Below are 21,157 nucleotides of genomic sequence, written 5' to 3' on the forward strand. Positions count from 1 at the left end.
AGCTCCCTGTCTAATACCTGAGAAGATAAAGTGGAGTTACCTTCAAAGTCAAGATCAGAACTCTTGCTAGTTAGGAATCAGCTGCAATGCGCAGCCCCGGTGGCGCAGCGGTTTAGTGCCACCTGCAGCCCAGGGCGTGATCCTGGAGACGCAGGATCGAGTCCCATGTCGGGCTCCCTGCATGGAGCCTGCTTCTCCCTCTGCCTGTGTCTCTGCCTCTTTCTGTGTCTCTCATGAATAAATAAATAAGTAAAGAAATAAAGGAATCAGCTGCAAACAATATTCTATCACCCCATGCCTACAGCTGCTTTTCAACTTATGTTTTTATGTACGTTCGATTGTTTGTTTGGTTCTTACCATCACTAATTCTTGAGGTAGGCAGAATAGATATTATTCAAGATTTACAGAAGAGATGCCTCAGCATTCGAAAATGTTATTTTTAATTTTATTTTATTTTAGTCTGAGGTCACCCACTTCAGCAGTGGAGCCAGGACTGGGATTCAGGTTTCCTGATTCAATCTAGTGCACTTTCCACTACAACCTGCTGCCTCTTTAAGAGTGTCATTATGCCATATCCAATATGACACAAAACAAGTCAAACAAAAGAACGACTCTTCTGGGACACTTGGGTGGTTCAGTCAGTTAAGCGTGGCTGACTTCGGCTCAGGTCATGATTTCAGGGTCCAGGGATCGAGCCCTACATTGGCTTCCCTATCTGCTCTCTTTCTCTCTCCTGCTCTGTCCCCCAGCCCCACCCCCCGTGTGTACTCTCACTCTCAAATAAACAAATAAAACATTCAAAAAAAAAAAAAAAGAACTCTTCTACTCCAAATTCCAAGGGGGCAGAACCAAAAAATATAAAAATATCCCAACTCAGCCTTCCCACTCAACCAGTCTATGATATTCTGATCCTCGGCAAAGAAGCCAGAAATATGCTATGGCGGTTCTGGGCATCATCCTCACCTGCCCTTGAGCCGCCCTACCCAAGGCCGTAGGGTATTGGATATTGAGAGACTACTTAACTTCTACAGGCTGTTCTCATTGTGACTCCAATCTGGTGACAAGTCTTAATCTCGGTTGACGGAAAGGGCTCCTCTTCCTCCCCCTCAAGCTGTCTGATTTTATGTCCTTGGGAACCTCATGCCATCCATTATCATTTCTTCTCTCCCCAAACTTCAAGTTCTCCTTTTCTATTGGTTCCTCCTTATTGGCCCCAAAATCCACTGAAAATATTCCTCTTTCAATGAATGCATCTCCTCCAGCTAGTATCCTACCTCTCTCCTCGCCTGCACCACCAAGCTTCTGGAAAGAATGATTTACATTCATTGCTCCGATCTTCCAACCTCCCATTCATTTTCACTGCAACTGTGTTTATAACCTACAATTCCACTGAAACTGTTCTTATTAAGGTTACCACTGACTCTCGGCACTAAATCCCCCTTTCAGCCCTCACTCAGTCTCCCAATTGGATTTACTCCTGCTGTTAACTTCCCCCTTGAGTCTCTTCTGCTTTGGTTTTGGTGACACCAGTGTGTCCTGATGTTCTTCAGAGATTTCTAGTTTTTCAATTATATTTCTTTTTTTTGTCCTTTAAATGGTGGTATTTCCTTTCTTTCTTTTTTTCTTTTTAATAATTTTTCTTTTTTTAAGTAGGCTCCATGTCCAGGGTATATCCCAACATGGGGCTTGAACTCACAACCTCAAGATCAAGACCTGAGCTGAGATCAAGAGTCAGATGGCTTAACTAACTGCGCCACCCAGATGCCCCTGAACATGTTTTTCTTCCTTAAATAGTCTCTGTTTCCTCCAAGCTGGTGGGCCTGCAGGAAGTCTCTGGGAACCCACCTTGCCCTGACACAGCAGATCCTGTAGCTCTGCCAAGTTTCGGTCAAGAGGTTGAATCTGTTTGGTCCTCATTTCGATGTCTCGTAATAGAGAGAGGTAGGATACCAGCTTCTCATCATGTTCTAGACAGAGTTGCCGGTTAAATACATTCTGTGGAATCAAAAAGAAAACTCATTCAGATTAGACATTCTCCTTTAATTCTGCCTTTAAAAGTAGGCCAGGTCTTATTGACAAATAGAAATTTTTACTACACACAGGTGGAATGAAATGAAACATGTTACTGTGTCTATGTTGTCCCAAATCAATAGTCCAAAAAAAAAAAAGTGATTTTGTTAACTTTCCTGGAGAGGCTCATAATTACCAATCCATAAGCATCATTTTAGCAAAACTTCCAAAAGCTATTCCAACCACAGGTAGCATCACTCTGGTAGTTCATACTAGCTCCAATGCTGTTTTCTAATTTAAAAACCTTGCACGTTTCAGAAAGACATTCTTCCTAATTTTCTAACAACAGTGTAACAAACAGATGGTAGTAAACTAAGTTATACCTTAGAGAACCCTCTAGTCTCCCGAAACTGTGTGTATGCACACAATTGTACATACTGTAAACTCAATATCCAGTCAAGAGTTTTAGCATTAAACTAGTTAGATCTTAAAAAATATGTATACAAACACGCCAAATGGGAAACTTACTTTAGTTGTTCTGGAGGGCTCTAGGTTTACACCTTCATTTCCCCTTCCCCCAGCTGTAGTCATGAAGGGAGTCTGTTCACCACCAGGGCTTTCTCTGAGCTTTTCCAGTGGTGTCTTCTCAGCCATCTTCAATGTAGGGTGTATGTGTGGTACTGGCTTTTCATCACTGGTCTCTGGAATAGTGGGACTAATGGTGGCATCTTGTTGCCCTGAACTCTCTTTTTGAGACACATCTTTGAACAGTTTCTCTGGAAGAAGGGACACTAAGACTCTGGGAACACCCTGAGCTGCTATGCCTTCAAAAGATGCTGCTTCTACACCTATAACTGTAGAGTTTGACCTTTCTAGAAATTTCTCTCCCGTCATTTCCTGAGTTGTTACTATGTTAGATGCAAGAACTCCACAAATTTCACTATCACTTCTGTTGTCCTGATGATGAAAGTCCTTTCTGTCTGAGAATTCCAGATAATTGATTTCTTTTGAGTCTACTGTAGAAACTGTAGTTTCTTCTAACTTAAGAGTTCTTGTTGAGTCAAAAGGTAGCTCCTGGTATGACCTTTCTTTACATCCATCAGAGGAGCAAATCAGATCTTTGGTTTCTTTGGTCTTAAAAGTAACACAAGAATCTTGAAAAGAGTTGGTCTCCAGTCTGATGGTTCCTTGGAAAGGCTTGTTTGTTTCAGAAATGTGGGATCTGCCTGCAACTTGAGCCTTTCTAACTGATTCCTGGTAATGTAATCCTTCAGGTCTTGGGATCGTAGAAGAGGATGGTTCACTCTGGGCCCCACCAATAATTTGGGATAAATTTTCTTCTTGTTTTAAGGGTAAGGAGAGGCTTAGATTTTTTGCTTCTCCTTCACTGACCTGATAAGATTTGGAGAATGTTAAAGCATCCTGATTTACAGAAATCCCTTTGGGTATCATTGGGGAAGAGTTTTCAGTTTTACAAATAATAGAAAATCCCAGCTTTCTACCAGCTTCTTCTCCTTTTTCATTTATGGTTATTTCCACAGGTGGACTCTCTACATTGGATCCCTGGTCAGCTCTAATGGTGGTTTCTTGATTCAACTTTTCTTCAGAAAGAATTGGTTTGCATGTTTTGACACTTTCTTCTATTATCATCTCCCTCTTCCCCCTCTTACTTTTCTTGCTGGTATTCACTGGTTTCTGCATAACCTGCTCACTCGGCAATTTGCCTGAAGTTTCATAATCTGATTCTTGTACTTCTGAAATAATTCTTTCCTGGTTTTCTCCTATTTCTTTAGGAACTGGACCTGATATAGAATGTTTCATATGAGAAGTAATTTCTCTGTGGGCCCCCATGTTTTCCTGCTCTTCATTTGTGTTTTTTTCCATGTCATCACTAGCCATCTCTTTGAGTTTAAAATTACAAACTTCCGAGTGAGAGAGTGTCACCAAACCTTGGCCCAACGGTGTACCTTTATGATGACCAGGAATTATGATACTGACAGATTCTTCAGCATCTGGAGAAGCTCTCCTTTTATCTTGAGCCTTGCATTCTAATTCCTTTAATGAAATACCTCTGCTCTTTTTGGCCTGCCCCCTGTCAGAAACTCTTGTTTTAACCTTTCCTTGTGCAGACTGACTTCCAATCTGAAATAATTTCTCACTTGCTCCTTTACCATTATTCATTCCAGCAGTCTGATTACAATCAATTAACATTTCCTTTCTTAGAAATTCCTTTTCTATTTCACATACTTCAATTCCATCTTGCTTTTCAATCTGAGCCCTGTGATCACAGGACTCTAAAGTACCTATCTGGATCATAGTTGCCAGCTCAGGACTAATAAGTCTTTTCTCAACAGCTTCCTTTAGAGTCACTCTCTGATCATTAAATATGTCAACAATTCCTCCATTTACTACCTGACGAGACGCAATAATTCTGACCATGTTTTCATCTACTAATTCCTTTTCCAAAGCTGATGCTAAAGTCAGTCTTTTCCCTGTGGCAGTATCTATGATTCCCCCAGTATTTGCCTGAGCTTCCAGAACCTTCAGTGTAGATAAAAAGTCCACTTTTCCAAGCTGAGTTGCTTGAGACAGTGTTAGCACTTTGTCACTAGCCTCATCTTTAATGCCTGAGAAGGGAATTACTTCTAGATATCTCTGACCAGATTCAATATCAATCTTACATTTCTTTACTAATTCTGAATAAGGAACTATTCTGCAATTCTCAGGATCTACAATCCCATGCACCATTCCTGAAGACAATATTGCTTTATTACTTAACAGTCCTTCTTTTTCAGCTTCTGCCAAGGTCAATCTCTGGCTAGAAATGAGATCCACAAAGCTTCCAGTCAAAGCCTGAATTTCTTGGATTTCTCTTTTCAAGTCTGGGGTAACAAGATCTAATTTTATGGCTTCCAGAAGGGAAACAGTTTCCTTCGTTTCAGGATGAAAAAACTGACAGACGCTTAAGTTCTCAGCTTTTTTGAGTTGCTTAGCTAAATCTTCATCAATGATGCCATGTTCAAAGGCATTATCAACAGAAAGTCTCATCCCAGATATATGGTGAATGATACCTCCATCTACCACCTGCTTTGTCAACAACCGAATAGCCTCCTCTCTCTCCAGAAGTCCTCTGTCAATGGACTGCATGATTGTTAAAAGAGCTTTGCTCTCAGGGTCCATAATTCCAGTTATCTCCATTTGTAAGCTAATAAATCTCTCCCTCACTGCTTTCTCAGCATCTCTGCCTTTGGAAGCTTTCTCCAGATTTATAAGCTCTGTCTGGTCAGCAATGTCCACCAAGCCAAGATTTGAGGCCAAAGTCACCGAAACCTTTTTGCCTCGTTTCAGGTCAACAATTCCACCAGTCACCACCTGCCCCTCTAAAATTCTGGAGGCTGTTTGTGTGTCAAGAAGTCCAAATGCAACTGCTTCCTTCACAGAGCAGAGTGTGCGGGTACGGGGGTCTAAGACTCCACTAATACCTTTCTCTGCCATGAGGACATTATGTAACAGTTTCTCATCCATCAGACCTTCATCAATGACTTCTTCAGTGGTCAGAGACTCGCAGGTCTGAGAGTCAAAAAAGCCCCGAAACATGTTCAGTTTTCCCATAAGTTTCACAGCAGTGTGACTGGGCACGATACCTCGGGCTATTGCTTCATTTAGTAAGAGCTTCTGACCTGTTTTTTCGTGAATGATACCACTATCTAGTAATTGTGCAGATAATGTATTTAAGGTAGCTTCCTGGAGCATTTCTGAAGGATAACTGCATAACAGAGAGGGTTCATGACCATTATCTTCTGCATCTGTCTTTTCTAATGTCATCATACTACCACCTACAATGTCATGTCCTTCTGGATTTTGTTTATGGTCATCTCTACCCGAAAATGTTTTACTTAAGTTTTTCTTTTTGTCTAGAGTAGGAATATTCATGTTATTTTCAGACTCTAGTTTTGATTCTAAATTTAGCATTTTCTTTCCCTGAAATTGTGACTTTTTGCTTTGGGGTTTTAGGAGTGGCCTATCACTTTCACCTGGAATTTCAATGTCAAGTGTGTTTGCTTGTTCTGTCCGACACAGAAAGGAAGTCTTTCCGGGAGTCTGCCATTCTTCATTCAGTTTCTCAACAGAAAAAGGATCTCTGCCTGCCGCCAAGGTCACATCTTCAGCTTCCTCAGTGGGTACTATATGGAGAAATCTCCTGCTAACATTTTCTCTGGTAGACATTCCTATTAGTTCTTCCTTTTTGGTATCTAGCAATTGTCTTTTTAACTCTGATTTGCCTTTATCTAAGACCATCAAAGTACCAACATTTGGATTTCTCACTTTTTGTTCCCCCACAAATAGGTCTCTTTGAAAGTTCTCTATTGGGGAAGCTTCAATTTCTACAGTGGTTGTTTTGCCCTTTGCTTCAGCACAATCTGCCTGATTAGGATATTCTTCATTCTGAAAGGAAGCCTGGAACTCACGTGGCTGCCTACTCAGCCCATCACAGAAAGTTTCTGTGGTTTTGACATTTACCGATTCTTGTAATCCCTCAGGAGTTTCTAGTCTCTGATGTCCAACTTCAAACATTTCTGGAGGACCTGCCTGATGTTCATCTCTTGCTGTCAGTGTCTCTATCAGTTTGTTGTCTAACAGGAGCAGCCTCTGTCCATCCCTCACATTGATATAACTGTGAGTCATCAGCTGAAACAACAGCTTTTCACTCGGGCTTACCATGCCCTCTGTCTGGCTCTGGCTGCGTGGCAGACCTACTGCTCCAGGATTAATGTTCAATTTGCTCCATTCTGAAGAATCTGCTAATTGCATGTGGGGCATCACATCAGGTATGCAAACTGATCTTAAGTTATCAACAAGATCTTTGTCCAACATACCATCTTCTACTACTTTTTTCCAGGACCAAACCTCTGTGCTTGCTGGTAGAAATAGAGCTTTAATATGCTGTCGGCCACTAAGGATTTTATGAGCTAGTTCAGTAGACACAAGACCTTGTTCCAAGGCATCTGTGATTGGGAGGATCTCTCCAGATTCAGGCCACAGCAACCCCATGAACGACCAAAGGGACTCCAGAATCACAAGGGCAATCTTAGCAGCTACTAGATCATTGTTCACGGCTTCATCTATGGTCAGCCTATGCCCAGTGACCGTGTCTATGATGCCTCCTGTCTGAAGCTGCCTTATGAGAAGAGCACAGGCCATGTCTTGGTCAATCAAATTATGTCTTACAGCCTCTTCCACGGTAAGTCTGTGTCCTGTTCTTGGATCTACTATGCCACCAGCAAAAAGCTGAGCTTCCAGCAGCCGGACAGTGACCTGCCTATCTATTAGGCCTTCCTGAACTGCACGGAAGATGCTAACCTTCCGGCCTGATTTCAAGCTCACCATTCCCCCTGCCAATTGCTTGACAGGCAGCATTTTCAACCCTGAGTCCTGGTGAACAATACATCTCTGCATCAGATCCAGCAAACTGACTTTCTCAGCTGTGTTGGGGTCTATCAAATTCTTGGATGATTTCAGGGAAGACTCTAACACTGAGTGAAGTCTTGCAGAGATGAGGCCTTGGTGAAAAGCCTCCTCTAGGTTAATGCAGCTCTTATTAGGGGAGAGATGGAAACCTCCAGCTGCCAGGTGAGCTTCTAAAACTTTCAGCCCAACTCTCTCACTGATTATTTTCTTCTCAATTGCTTCCACCACAGAAAGAAGGCCTTTGCTCTCAGTAAGCCTGCTTATTAAGGACAGTACATCCTGTAGCTCTTGGAACTGCTGGTACATCGGGGGATTAATGAGGTTTCTGGCTAGACCCTCCTCCAGAGAGAGCTTCTCACTGGTCTCAGGGGCAATGAGGCCAGACATGATAACCTGGGATTCCAGGAGCACAAGGCCTGTGTCTTGGTCAATGAGGCCCTTTTGCATGGCTTTGAAGATGGGAAATATCTCCACTGTGCCTAGGTCAATCACCCCAGCAATTGCTCTGCAACCCTAAAAAAAAAAAAAAAAGAAAAGAAAAGAAAAAGAAAACTGAATCAGAGAAGCCCAACTGCTTAAAGGATTCATTTAAAGAACAACAGTTTATCAAATTCTGACCACAAGAAGAACCCAGCCTGGGATAAGCCCCAATGTGTAGGAAACACTCTAAAGCCTGACCGCATTAATACTAAAACAGAATTTGTCAAAACCACAGAATGTTGAACATGGCCAGAAAATCACAGATTACTTGACTGATGGTAGCATAAAGTATATCTGAGTGACAAGCTCTACAAAGTAGCAAGCAGTGAAAGTGAAAGATCAACTACTTCTAAGACTCACCACACAAAGGTTCCTCTAGAAATACACCAGTTCCCCAGAAGTGAGAAGTCAACTCTATATAACAACTTCTCAATGTTGCAACCCACGCAGAAGACTCTTGAAATAGTACTTCCCTGCTAATAATGAGTTTGGCAGGACTAGGCCACAGGATTAGAAGAAAGATTCAAGCAGGCCAGTAGCCATACAACAGGTGTGCATCTCTGTAAACAGCCTAATGTGTAGTACTCCAGCAGCTGCTTTACAATTGGGGCAGTCATAGTTGGTGGCCATTGCTAGCACCTCCCAAGGCAATGACCCTGAGTTAAATTAGTTCTGGGAACTGGAAGTAGCAAGTCAAGGAAGGAACAGACTGGGGACCTTTGCATCTGGAACCACTAGCAACTTTTCTTCTGGTCCAGGCTATCTTGGGCAGTTACAAGTACCATGCTTCCAGATACTGTTTTTTGGGCACTTAATAAATTTACTGAAGGCAGATATTTAATCCTCACAACAATCCTATGAAAGCAATTATTTTAATCTTTAGTTTGCAGATAAGAAAATGAGGCACTGCAAGGTTATTAGATAACTTGTCCAAGATCACAATACAAGTGAGTTCAGAATCAAATCAAGTTCTGAATCTAAGTCTTGTGCTATTACTACTGCCTCCACCATCACATTCAGAAGAGCATGAAGGATAGATGATACAGTTGAGCTGCATGATACACAGGAGTTATAATGTCCTAAGTCTAGGAAATAAGGCAAATCTTACACATCGCCGAAGTGACCCTTGCAAAAAAAAACCCTAAAAAGAGCTCCTAAAAGAATTCCTTTTTTAAAGCCTTTAATCACAGAATGATGGTATTCTGAAATTAAATCATTCAAGAGTTTTGCCATTTAAAATACTTCTATTATTGTCAACTTTCTACCCCTCCTTGTTCATGTTCATTATCCTTATTTTCTATAAATGATTTTGTTTGTCCCTCTTGAGTCAGTATTACTTTCTGATCCTTATTTATTTCTTGAGCTTATCCATGGAGGATGTTGTTGAAGCAACTGCCAATCACTTCCCTGCCTCCTAAATAATGCATTTTATTCTGTCTCAGTGAGAGTAAGCTCTGCAAAAGCAGGTACTTCACCCATTCAGTGCCTAGTAACAGTTGCGGCAGTTCAATAAACATTTGCTGAATTAATAAATAAATTGGTAAATAGTAAGGAAATCCTTAAAATCCTCAATTTTAAAGACATGCACCAAGGATTTCAAATTCAGTTAGTCACATGCTCTAAGAGACAAAGAATTCAGAGCAAATGAGAGGACACGTTTGGTTCACATCCCCTTTCTCACTATATTTGTTTAAATAATGGAACAACAGAATTTTGCACACTACTTAAAATATTATGTGTTGTTCCCCATTCCCCTTCTGTGTTCTGACCTAGAAAGTAGTTCAACTTGTACTAAAAACCTATCAAGTTCTAAGAACCTACCAGGTATCAGTTCTACTGAGACTGAAGGGAAAATCGTACTGGCATATGACACTTTGAGATACATGAATAATCCCTTTATTTAACAAAATCCAGGACAAGACTGTTCAGAAGCAGATAAGATGACAAAGGAAAAAGACTCTTTTGAGAACTTTTAATTTCTTCTATGAGATTCCTAGAGTCCCAGAGATGCTGATATTGAAGACAGACCTGGAGTCCAGCCCATTGCTAGACAGAGAAAAGACTACAAGCTGTTCCTTCCAATATTCTCTTAATTGAAGGACAGGCAAGAAGCACTGAGCTGGGAAGTAATCCAGAGAAATCCAGTTCAGTCCCACCAAACATGGGGATTCTGACCTAAACAAGCACAGCAAGACAGAGGGGAGTAGGAAGGGAAACGTAAAAGGCTTCTACTTACCAGAGTCGCAGCACGCCTCGGGCAGACAGAGAGAGAGCCTTACGGAGCAGCTCAGCCGCATCGCACACACAGTGTAAGCTTGGGGTTAGCGTCCAGCATGCGACTGTTTTTTGTTTTTTTTTTGTTTTTGTTTTTGTTTTTTTTTTTTTGCAAAAAAGAACCCCAAACAGGTCGTCCTCTTTTCCCTTTTGTGCATTTGTGCTTAAACTCCAAAGGGTTAGTGAAACTTGTAAGCAAGGATGTCAGTTAATTGGAACAATACTTCACATGAAACGCACAAACAGTAACGGGGACACATCATGCTCAATGTAGTGGTGCTCAGCAGCTTGTCTTTCCTTTTGTTTTCTCCCCCTTTTTAACCTTTCAAAATGAGAACTGGGTGTTCTCAGCAAGCAATTGTTAAAACTTTTCACATACTCCCTTATATGGTGAAGCAATAAGCCACTAAGAAGTGGGCCACCTGACACAGAGAATGCTAAATCAGCACGTTCTTTTTGGAAATCTACTCTCAAATAAATCATGGCTGGTTCTGTCTTGTGGTCTTTACAACTCTAGCTCCCGATGTACCAATTTCATATCCAAGGACCACAGTCAAAGCATATTTTGTGAGAATATCATTTTGAGCATCATCTAGACCAAATCTGATTAACCACAAGACATTAAATTTTGACCTGCCCCACACAGGATGGCCATTGCTTCACAACATAGGAAATAAGCAGGCAAACACACATATATATCCCAGAGACACATGTATATAATATGGTAAGTTTACATATACACACAAGTATCCAGGAAGAACTCAGGACAACCAGGAGGAATTTGACAATTTCATATGGTCCAGGAAGTGAATATGAGTGGGAACTGGTAAAGAAGTCACATGATGGGATGACTATGGGTAAGGGGAACCAGCGTCTCAGTCAGTGCAGCTAATCTACCAGTTTGCTTGGAAAATGAACATTTCTCATTTATTTAGTAGATATGAAAAAAGTATGGGGGGAGAGGACATGCCTTTTTCTTCCCAATATTCAGAACTCCTGGCTATCAACTTCTGGGAGACAATGCCAACAAGGAATAATCCCACTGCCCTGTGATCACATATAATATAGGATTTATGTTCTCAACTGTGGTCTGCCACAAAATGGCAGACAACAGAAACGGTGAACCAGGATCTACAGCGTTGGTCATGAGTGCCTTCTAGTATTCTTGACTGACCAATACATCATGGAACCCCAGTAAAGAAACACAAGACAAATGGCTGCTATGGTGAGGTTAAAAATTAAGTCACATTGGTCATGGAAAGCTAGTGAACACGATTCTCAAACAGCAAAGCTGCTTTCATACCATTCAAAAGGTACCCTTCCCATTTGGAGAAAGAAAGTAAAAGTACCTTTTGTTCTGTCTGCTGGGCCAACTGGCTCTGAAGTTGCTGAAGCTGGTTTGCTGAACCATCACAAAGGTCATGGTAAGTCTTATTCAGGGCATTCAATTGCTCAGATATTTGTTCCTTCTCTTTTTCTGAGAGCCTGGAAGATGAAGCATTGAAGCTCTTTCAGAGAGAAATTTTTATCTTTTGCTTCAAAATCATGACTTCTCCACCTTGGATGGTATTCTTCTTTGTCACTGTTAACTATGGATGATCTGATCACTCTTCCATATTCATCTGGCTCATATTCCTATTTATCTCAAATCAAGTCATGATTCTTGGTGATGTCTCCAATCCAAAGAGCCTATACTCCACTTTAATTGAATCCACACATAGCAAACTCAGATCTTGCCATCATCTAAAATTATTCTAATTCTAAACTTTTAAGCTTCAAGAATCTACTATCTGATAATAACTTCTGATTATAACCCTAACTTTCCAGTTGTCTTTCTTTACTCTTATGCCGTTTCTCATTTCAAAATAAAATATTTTAAACAAACAAAAGAGAAAATAAATGAAGTCTTATTTACCTACTACTCAACTATCCAGTTTTACTAAATTTTGACATTATACCAGATTTGCTTTAGATCTTTTTATTTTAAAAAAGATTTACTTATTTGAGAGAGAGCAGGGGGGTGGGCAGAGGGAGAGGGAGAATCTCAAGCAGACCAGACCCACTACTAAGCATGGACCCTGATGCAGGGCTCTGTCTGATGACCCTGAGCCAAAACCAAGAGTTGGACTCTCAACCAACTGAGCCAACCAAGTGCCCCAATTTTAGATCTTTTCCATAGAAATAAGATATTACAGATATATCCAAAGTCCAATGTACATGTGTCACCAACCCCATTCTTTTACCCTTCTCCCTAGAGGTGACCATGATCTTGAATCTGGTGAATTTCATGGCTTTTTTTTTTTTAATGACTTCTTTATCTCATTCAATACTGTTTCTGAGAATGAATCCTATGATACATATTACAACTATCCATCAATTTACTGAGATTTCCAAAACCTTCCTTACCTCCACTCCCCATTTTTTCTTAATCTATCAGTCCTCTCTATGATATTCACATCTTCTTTTTGGAGTTCAAACCCCACAGTCCATCAGCACAATCAGGTCCCTGCTATTATCCTTGAACTCTATCCTTGCTAACTTATGAAACTCCTGCCCAGATCAGTTGAACCACTGGACTTCTCTATCCTGCCTACAGGGGAAGCACATTGTATGTGTGTGCTGGGGGTCCCTGTGGAGGAGATCCTACTGGTTCCCAGACTCTACTAGATCTCAGAGCTTCTTGACAACCCTCTCAGAGGCCCCAGGCAATCCTAATTCCCTTGACCTCAGCTCCCCTAACTCACAGCAAATAACCACTCTGCCTGTTTCAAGGAGAAAATGCAGACAGACCACTGTGCGTGAATTCTCTCACCTTTTGTCTTTACTTCTGGCATATATACCTCCATCCACACCTTTCCTAATTTCCTTTTCCTCAAACCTCAGAGGGAAAGTTGTCTCAGCTCTAGTCTAGGGTTGTACTTTCCACTCATTAATGAATTTTATCCTTTCCTGCATGTTCCAGAACCTCTTTTGGATTACTTCAATCTCTTTCTCCCTTTTGGTCCTTGAGATCCAGGCCATAAACACAGCTACGTATCTCTGATCTTTTAAGAAAACAAGTCATTTTTTTTTTTTTTTAAAGAGGATTCTACACCCTTGCAGAGCCCAATGAGGGGCTTGAACTTAATCCTGAGATCAAGACCTCAGTTGAGATCAAGAGTCAGATGATTAACTGAGTTAGTTAAGGAGCCCCAAAACAAGTCTTTCTTGATTATATATTCTACTTTCATTGTATACTGTATTATTTGTCCTTTCCTATGGCCAGGCTTCTTGAAAGAGTAGTCTCTTTTTCCCATCACTACCTTCTTCCCCTCCTGTGCTCCCTACTCCAGACCAAACTCAATCTGACATCATGCCCTAACTTTATACCAATCACCAAAAACTTCCAACTTGCCCAATTCAGAAACTTCTCAAGTCTCAATCTTTCTTGACTTTTGACCACTTTCTTTTTTCTCGAATTCTGTTCTCTCTTGGGTTCTAAGGTATCACTCATAGTTTTCCCCATGCTTGTGTAAAACTTCCTTTACAGGCTGAGGAGCACCAACCAGGAAGCCCTTGAACCCTTGTAAGGTAATCCACTCATGCTTTCTTTCTACTATGCTGATGACTCAGATCTACATCACGTTAGATTTCTCTCATTAATCCTAAATTTACAAACACAGTTACCCATTGGACAACTTTAGTGGAACTATGTAAGGCATAAATTAATGTATTAGGTACTTCCTAGTACATGCTATTTCCACTCTGATGCCCTCTGAGCTCTTCACATTCATAATATCTAAAACCAAAGCTACCTTCTTCTCCCTCAATCCACACCTGCTTTTGTATTCTCTGTCTTGATTAGTGGTATCACCATACACTCAGGGGCCTAAGCCAGAAACTTGGAAGTTGTAGTTGACAATTTTCATTTGTCACTAACACTGTAAATTCATCATCTTTAGTATCTTTTGAACCTGTGCCCTTCTCTACCTTCATCATTTCTCACCTGTATCATCACAACAGCCTCTTTACTGGTCTCTCAGGCCTCCACTCCGGCCTATGTTAATCTACTCTCTGTAAAACTGTCCTAGAAACCTTCATCAACAAAATCCAATCAAGTATAAGGCTTCTCCCCATAGCCAATAAGGTAAAATGTTAACTCTTCTCATGAACTATAAGGCTTTTCATAATCTGGCTCTTAAAGCTCTGAACTCTCCAGCCTGAAAAATCTCACCATAATCCTAAATTTTAGTCAGATAGATTCAGTCCCCTAGATGTGCCATAATCTCTCATCTAATACTCACTTATGACCATGCTTGGCCAAGAAGATCTGGGAAGTTTTAATTGCTTCAGAGACTTGTTCCCTCTTGGTTGTCAGCTCCTCTGCCAGAACCTACATGACAGAAATAAGAGTATAGCTTCAGAACCCAAGAAATTAAAGGATCAAAATTATTTGAAATAATGCTTAAAAAAATCCTAGGGAAAACCCTATCTTAGTTCAATTATTATTATTATTTTTAAATATTTTATTTCTTTATTCATGGATGACAGAGAGAGAGAGAGAGAGGCAGAGACACAGGCAGAGGGAGAAGCAGGCTCCATGCAGGGAGCCCGACGTGGGATGTGATCCCAGGTCTCCACGATCACGCCCTGAGCTGAAGGTGGCGCTAAACCGCTGAGCCACCCGGGCTGCCCAGTTCAGATTATAATAATAATACCAATGAACTAATGAAAGTTGATTAAGAAGGTAGAAGTACAAATAAGATGATTTCTTAAGTTTCTTTAAGTCCTGGCAGTTAACATTTGTTGAGATAATCATTCCTGGGTGGCCCATATGTGATTTGTTTTATTCCCACCTAATGTGTTATTATATATTATTCTACCCAACAAGAGACAGACAGGTCTTCTACTCACCTGCTGATCTAAAATAGCTTTTTCAATGTCTGTTGATTCTTTGGTCTGGGATGAGATAGCTTTGCTTTGTGTATTCCTTGCTAGGGTAGACACCCAGCCCAAAAGTTCTTTAACTTTCTCCACATGCTCCTGTTTTTCCTCTTCAACAACTTTCTAAAATAGGAATTAGAAAATCAGTATCTTGGTCAATGTCTTATTAAACTGACCTAACATCTGATTTCCTAAAATAGAGACACGAAAGTCACCTAAATCAGTAGGAAGCTAAAATAACCAAGATAAATATAATTTACCCAGCCAGAGCATTGTTCACAGGTGTAAAACTGCGTGATACTAGTAGCTAAATTCATCATATCTAAGTTGGCACCTTTCCTTAAAAAAGCACTTTTTTTAATATATGAAGGATGTTCAATAATTATTTACTGATTTTTAAAAATCCTTTACATATAACATCTTATTTTCATGATTCCTAGATTTATAGGTAAAGAGAGTGAAGTCTACAGAGATTAAACGAGGTAGTTATTGACATAAAGAAGTTTTTTGCTAATTCACATAGACAAAAATTGATGTGAGTTAATATTTCCAACAATATTTCTTTTATACAAGTGGGTGAACATGCAGAAACTTACTTTGGAAAGACACAGTTTTTTAGAATTACAAAAAGATTACATACACATTATAACAAATACAAATAATCTGAAATGTGTAATATATGTCCCTTTAATCTCATTTCACAGAAATTTAGTGTACAGCTGACCTTTGAACAGCATGGTTTGAATTGCCCAGCTCCACTTACACATCAATTTTTTTCGAGAAATACAGTATAGCATTATAAATGTATTTTCCTCATGAAATTCTTAACACTTTATCTTATAATAATACAATATATAATAAACCTATTACATTATTTATAACAGTTTCATAGCATTCCATTACATAGAATTTGAATGTTTCCAATATTTCCCTTTAACAGATTATACTTTATTAAGGATCTTTGCTCACATCTCCTTTTTTCACACAATATTTCTATAATGAAGATACTTAGAGGTGGAAGTGTTGGACATAAGACAGTTAATCCTCATTATTCACAAATTCCCTATTTGTGAATTTGTGTACTCACTAGATTTTATTTTTAACCTCAAAATCAATACCTGTGCCATAAGCACATTCTCAGATATACTCAACATTCCCAGTTGAGATAGAACAAGGGGACACTCTATCTTCTTGTTTCAGCTCTGATACAGCTCTCAACAAGTGTCCTTTTCACAATCTATTTAGTGCCATTTTTTCCCACAATTTTTGTTGGTGATTTTGCCATTTAAAAGGGACCCAAGCATAGTTCTAAAGTGTTGTCTTGTGTTCCTAAGCACATGAAGGCTATGATGTGCCTTACAGAGAAAATGTATATTAAATAAACTTCTTTCAGGTGTGAGTTATAGTGCACTCGGCCTGAATCAAGAGTATATATTAAATAAAGTGTTTTTACACAAAAGCACACATAAAACAAGATTATATATTATTTGTGCTCTAAAAGGTGTGACCAGAGGCTTACAGGAATCTAACCCTGTATTTCCCACTAAGTGCAAGATTCCAGTATTCCCTAATGTAGCATGCATAGTAACGTCACAGAACAGGACTACTGTGAATAATGAGAATTGGCTGTGTGTGCACTTTAAATTTTGATAGATGAGACACAGGATTTTTAATTCTATTTTCAAAATGATTTAGAACCCAACTGTCCTCACCTCTTCCTCCTCCAGTCGCCGGAGTGCATCACTGATATATTTTACATGCTGAGTGGTTAAGGTCACCAGTGCTGTATAGCGAGTCCTTAAGTCCATGAACTATGGTTCAAAAAAAAAAAAAAAAAAAAAAACAGTTTAGATAAATTATCTGCCAGAAAGGTATATTTAAATAGTTGAAAATAAGAGGAAGTTTTCATGAAATCACATGTTCATCAGAAAGATGAGCTCTAAATCAAAGTGTCAGGGCCCTAACAACAAATCTTTCCTTAAGGGAAAATAGTGGCATGTCCTTTCCCCACCCTTTCACCTCTTGCGTAATGGCATCTGAGGAGGAAAGCATTCGACGGCGCTTGCCAGGGGATTTCTGCTGTGATTCCACAAAGGCCTTGTATGTCATCAGTTGCAATTCATAGTCCTTGGGGAGGAAGAAATTTCACTACATTTACATAGGGCTTTACAGCTCACATAATTCATACAACAAAATCATAGCATTTCATTGCTGGAAGCATTTTGGTGATCATTTAAACCAGTGGTTAGCAAACTTTTCCCCTAAAGGGCCAGATGGAAACTATCAACCCATATGATCTGTCATAGCTGATCAACTCTGCCATTGTAATTAAAAGAAGCTGTAGACAATCAGTAAAGGAAAGGGTGTGCTGTGTTATGATAAAATGTCATGTATGTATGGACACTAAAAGTTGAAGTTCATAGAATTTTCATGTGTCATGAAGTACTATTCTTCCTTCAAAAAAATTTTTTTAGCCATTTCTCACGGGCCATGCAAAAACAGATATCCAGGCTCAGTTTAGCCTGTGGGTCACAGTTTGGTGAGTCTTGAGTTTGCAGTTTGTTGTTTGTTGACCATCCTTTTCATCGCATCCACTGGGAAACTGAAGCTCAGAGACAGGAAGTGAGTTCCCCTGATTACTCAGTGGGTGAGCCAAAGAGTAATCCTAAGCCAATACTCTTCTCTTGTCCCTGTACTATGCTGACACTCCCTCTGCAATTCTGAGTGTTGCCACTGGCCAGACCCTCTTCATATCTCATGGATGGGCACAAGAGCCTCTTACTCTCTCCTACTGTGCTCTCTTCACAATTTATTTTCTATCCTGCCACCGGAATAACTTTTCTAAAACACAAAGATGACCACTTCATTCCTCTGTTTGAAAGCTTTACAAAGATTAGAGCTTCTCAAATATCAACATGTACACAAATCATCTGGGGATCTTATTGAAATTGAGATTCTGATTTGGCAGGCTGAAGATTCTGTATTTCTGACAAGCTCCAAAATGATCCTGATGTTCCTGGTTCTAACATCTCATGGTGAGAAATAAGAACAGAAAGTAAAGCGAAGAGAATTGGACATAGTCTTTCATAGATTGAATTCAACCTCCCCTTCTTTTTCATAGTCACTGCTTCTTATGTACCATACACTTTCTAGTTATGCCAGCATTTTTGCTATTTCCTCATATAGTCGTTATATTTCCATTCTTCTGTGCCTTTGATTATGCAGTTCCTTTTGCCTAGAATGTCTTGTTTTCTGTTGTCTACTTAGAAAACTCTAGCAGAAGGAAAACACACAATGAGTTCCTTAAGTAGTCTATAAAAAAAAAAACAGTAGTACTGGGGTGCCTGGGTGGCTCAGTTGGTTAAGTGTCTACTTTTGGCTCAGGTCATGATCCCACAGTCCTGGGATGGAGCCCCGCCTTGGGCTCCTTCCTGTTGCTCAGCAAGGGAGTCTGCTTCTCCCTCTCCATTTGCCCCTCCCCCTGCTCGTGCTTTCTCTCTCCCTCGTTCCCTCTCTCAAATAAATGGAGTCTTTAAAAAAATAAAATTTAAAAAAATTTAAAAAACAGTAGATGTAATAAAATGGTACTACTAATCAAAGCAGATGTTACCGTTTACTAAATGTATTTTAAGTTTGAGGAAATGTCCTATGTATACTTTATCCCACATAATCTTTCTAATCATTCAGTGAGGTAGTTACTGTTCCCATTTTGTAGACAGAGCAATAGATACCCTGAGAGGCTAAGACAGTTGCTCAAAGTCTTTAGCCTGGAAAACGGTGAAGCTAGGATTTGAACTAAATTCTTCATGTAAAATAAATAAATAAATAAATAAATAAATAAATAAATAAATAAATAAATAAATAAATAAATAAATAAGTAAGTAAGTAAATAAATAAATAAATTCTTCATGTTATCAGGTCTTCTGTTATTAACTAAAGAAATGTATTCATTCAAAAAATATTTGCTGAGCATCTACTATGTACCTGTCATTGTTCTGAGTGCTATACATAGAGTGGAGAACAAGTTAGAAAAAACCTTGTTCGGGCAGCCCTGGTGACGCAGCGGTTTAGCGCTGCCTGCAGCCTAGGGCATGTTCCTGGAGACCCGGGATCGAGTCCCACGTCAGGCTTCCTGCATGGAGCCTGCTTCTCCTTCTGTCTGTGTCTCTGCCCCTCTCTCTCTCTGAATAAATAAATAAATCTTAAAAAAAAAAAAAAAAAAACCACCTTATTCCCTTGGAACTTATATTCTCATGGGAAGGAACATAATAAATATATAATAATCTCAGGTCATTTTTATTTAAAGATGTTATCAGAGAAATAGGGAGGGGGGACCAGATTATGCAGGGCCTCATAAAGCCATATATAGCTTTAGGATTTTATTATGAGTAGGATATGAAATTTTGGACAGTTTTTAGCAGGAAGAGTGACATGATCCAATTTATCATATTTCAGCTGTTGTAAGGTACACATTTCCCCCATATTTTAGTATCTCTAAAACTAGAATAAGTTTTACAGTCAAATGGTATTTGCATAATTGGCAGAGTTTCCTCTTTCTTGGTAGTGTATAAAATAACGGTATGGTTTATAATTGATGACATCTGTGATTCAGTGACACCTAGTATGTTCTAAAAAGGTGAACCTGGCTACTGTGTGGGACAATAGTCTGTGGGGCAGGAGTAAAAGCAAAAGGTCAGCTCAGAGGTTATTAGAATAGTCTAAGGAAGATTCCTTACTTAGATGCAAAGCAGAGAAATGGAGGGGCAGGTGGGTGGGTAACGAAAGAGGTCAATGATATACTGGAAGATGGAGACATGTTCACAGACTGAACATAAAGTTTAGGCAAGGAGAAGAGGTAAGGATGACTCTGGTTTTTTGCTTCAGCAAGTAGGAAAATAGGACACGATTTCCTGAAATAGGCAAGACAATGAGAAGTATATTTGAGAAGAAATCCAAAACATTCTGACATGGCAAATTTTAAAAACCTATTAATCACCCAAAGGGGTAACTCCTTGAATCAGAGCTGATGTCTGGTACCACACTGAGCATTCCCATATGTAGGGTCATGAAGAGTACACATCTGCATTAATTGGAGGATGGGGCCAGCCTCTAGTAGAAGTGCTTATTTGTCTAGAAACAAAACCTACAGTGACGAGGAAGATCTTCCTACGCTGGAGATCATTTATGTTCCTCTGGGGATATGGTAGAGTTACCTTTACAATAGTGGAGTATTGCTGGGAAAATTTTTGACATTGGTCCAGCTTTGTCTGATTCTTCTCGATTTCTGCAAACAGATCCTAGAAAACAAAGTATCACAACAACATTATCTTTCTCCCTATTGTCATCGAAACAGCCGAGCATTTACTATACTCTAAGGCAGTTTTTCCAAATCTTAGCTACATCAGAATCACCTGTGAGGCTCAATAAAATACAGATTGCTGGGCCCCACACCTCCAGAGTTTCTGACTTGGTTGGTTTGGGTAGGTCTGAGAACTTGCATTTCTAAATGCTCCCTGGTGATGATGATGCTACTAGTATGAAGTCCACACTTCAGAAACCACTGTTCTGCATATTTTACATGTGTCACTTCATTGAACCCTGACAACAATAACCTTATGAGTGAGGTAGGTTGAGCAAATAATGGACTAGATCCATTTTATTGATGAGGAAGTAGAATACTGAGAGGCTAAGTAATTTGGTCAAGGTCTCATAGTGAGTGAGTGAGCCAGGACTGGAATCTAAGCAATCCAATACCAGATTTCATACTCTAAACTATAATGCTAATCAAAACAAGCTAAAAAAAAAAATCCCCCAAATACTAACAAGTGAAAACTTCAAACAATTTTTGTCCGTTCACATCTTTCCCAGTTTTAATGCCTCAGATTCCAATCCTAGTAAGATCAAATGCAGTATCAAGAAACAAAATGAAAAAAAAGAAAAAAAAAAGAAACAAAATGAAGAAAGACAATTTTAATTTGTCCATCTATGGTTACAATAGATG

General features: G+C 39.6%; 1 protein-coding gene across 9 annotated transcripts in view; it reads right to left on the reverse strand.

Moving 5' to 3' along the window:
• MACF1 (microtubule actin crosslinking factor 1) overlaps positions 1–21,157 on the reverse strand; it is a 341,743-nt gene that overhangs the window by 119,375 nt on the left and 201,211 nt on the right. For 7 of the 9 annotated variants that reach the window (XM_055342059.1, XM_055342058.1, XM_055342057.1 and 4 more), the window contains exons 30-38: positions 20,370–20,453; positions 17,176–17,283; positions 16,869–16,967; positions 15,127–15,279; positions 14,517–14,605; positions 11,583–11,718; positions 2,539–7,992; positions 1,846–1,995; positions 1–17 (exon numbers count right to left, since the gene is read on the reverse strand). The exon at positions 1–17 is cut by the window's left edge and continues 199 nt beyond it. In XM_055342059.1, coding sequence (XP_055198034.1) covers positions 1–17; positions 1,846–1,995; positions 2,539–7,992; positions 11,583–11,718; positions 14,517–14,605; positions 15,127–15,279; positions 16,869–16,967; positions 17,176–17,283; positions 20,370–20,453 — 6,290 coding nt within the window. The remainder of the gene's footprint in view (positions 18–1,845; positions 1,996–2,538; positions 7,993–11,582; positions 11,719–14,516; positions 14,606–15,126; positions 15,280–16,868; positions 16,968–17,175; positions 17,284–20,369; positions 20,454–21,157) is intronic. The other 2 variants (XM_055342064.1, XM_055342065.1) reach the window with 1 other exon arrangement.

Source organism: Nyctereutes procyonoides, unplaced genomic scaffold, assembly GCF_905146905.1.
Source record: "Nyctereutes procyonoides isolate TBG_1078 unplaced genomic scaffold, NYPRO_anot_genome, whole genome shotgun sequence".
NCBI classification, from domain to species: Eukaryota; Metazoa; Chordata; class Mammalia; order Carnivora; family Canidae; genus Nyctereutes; species Nyctereutes procyonoides.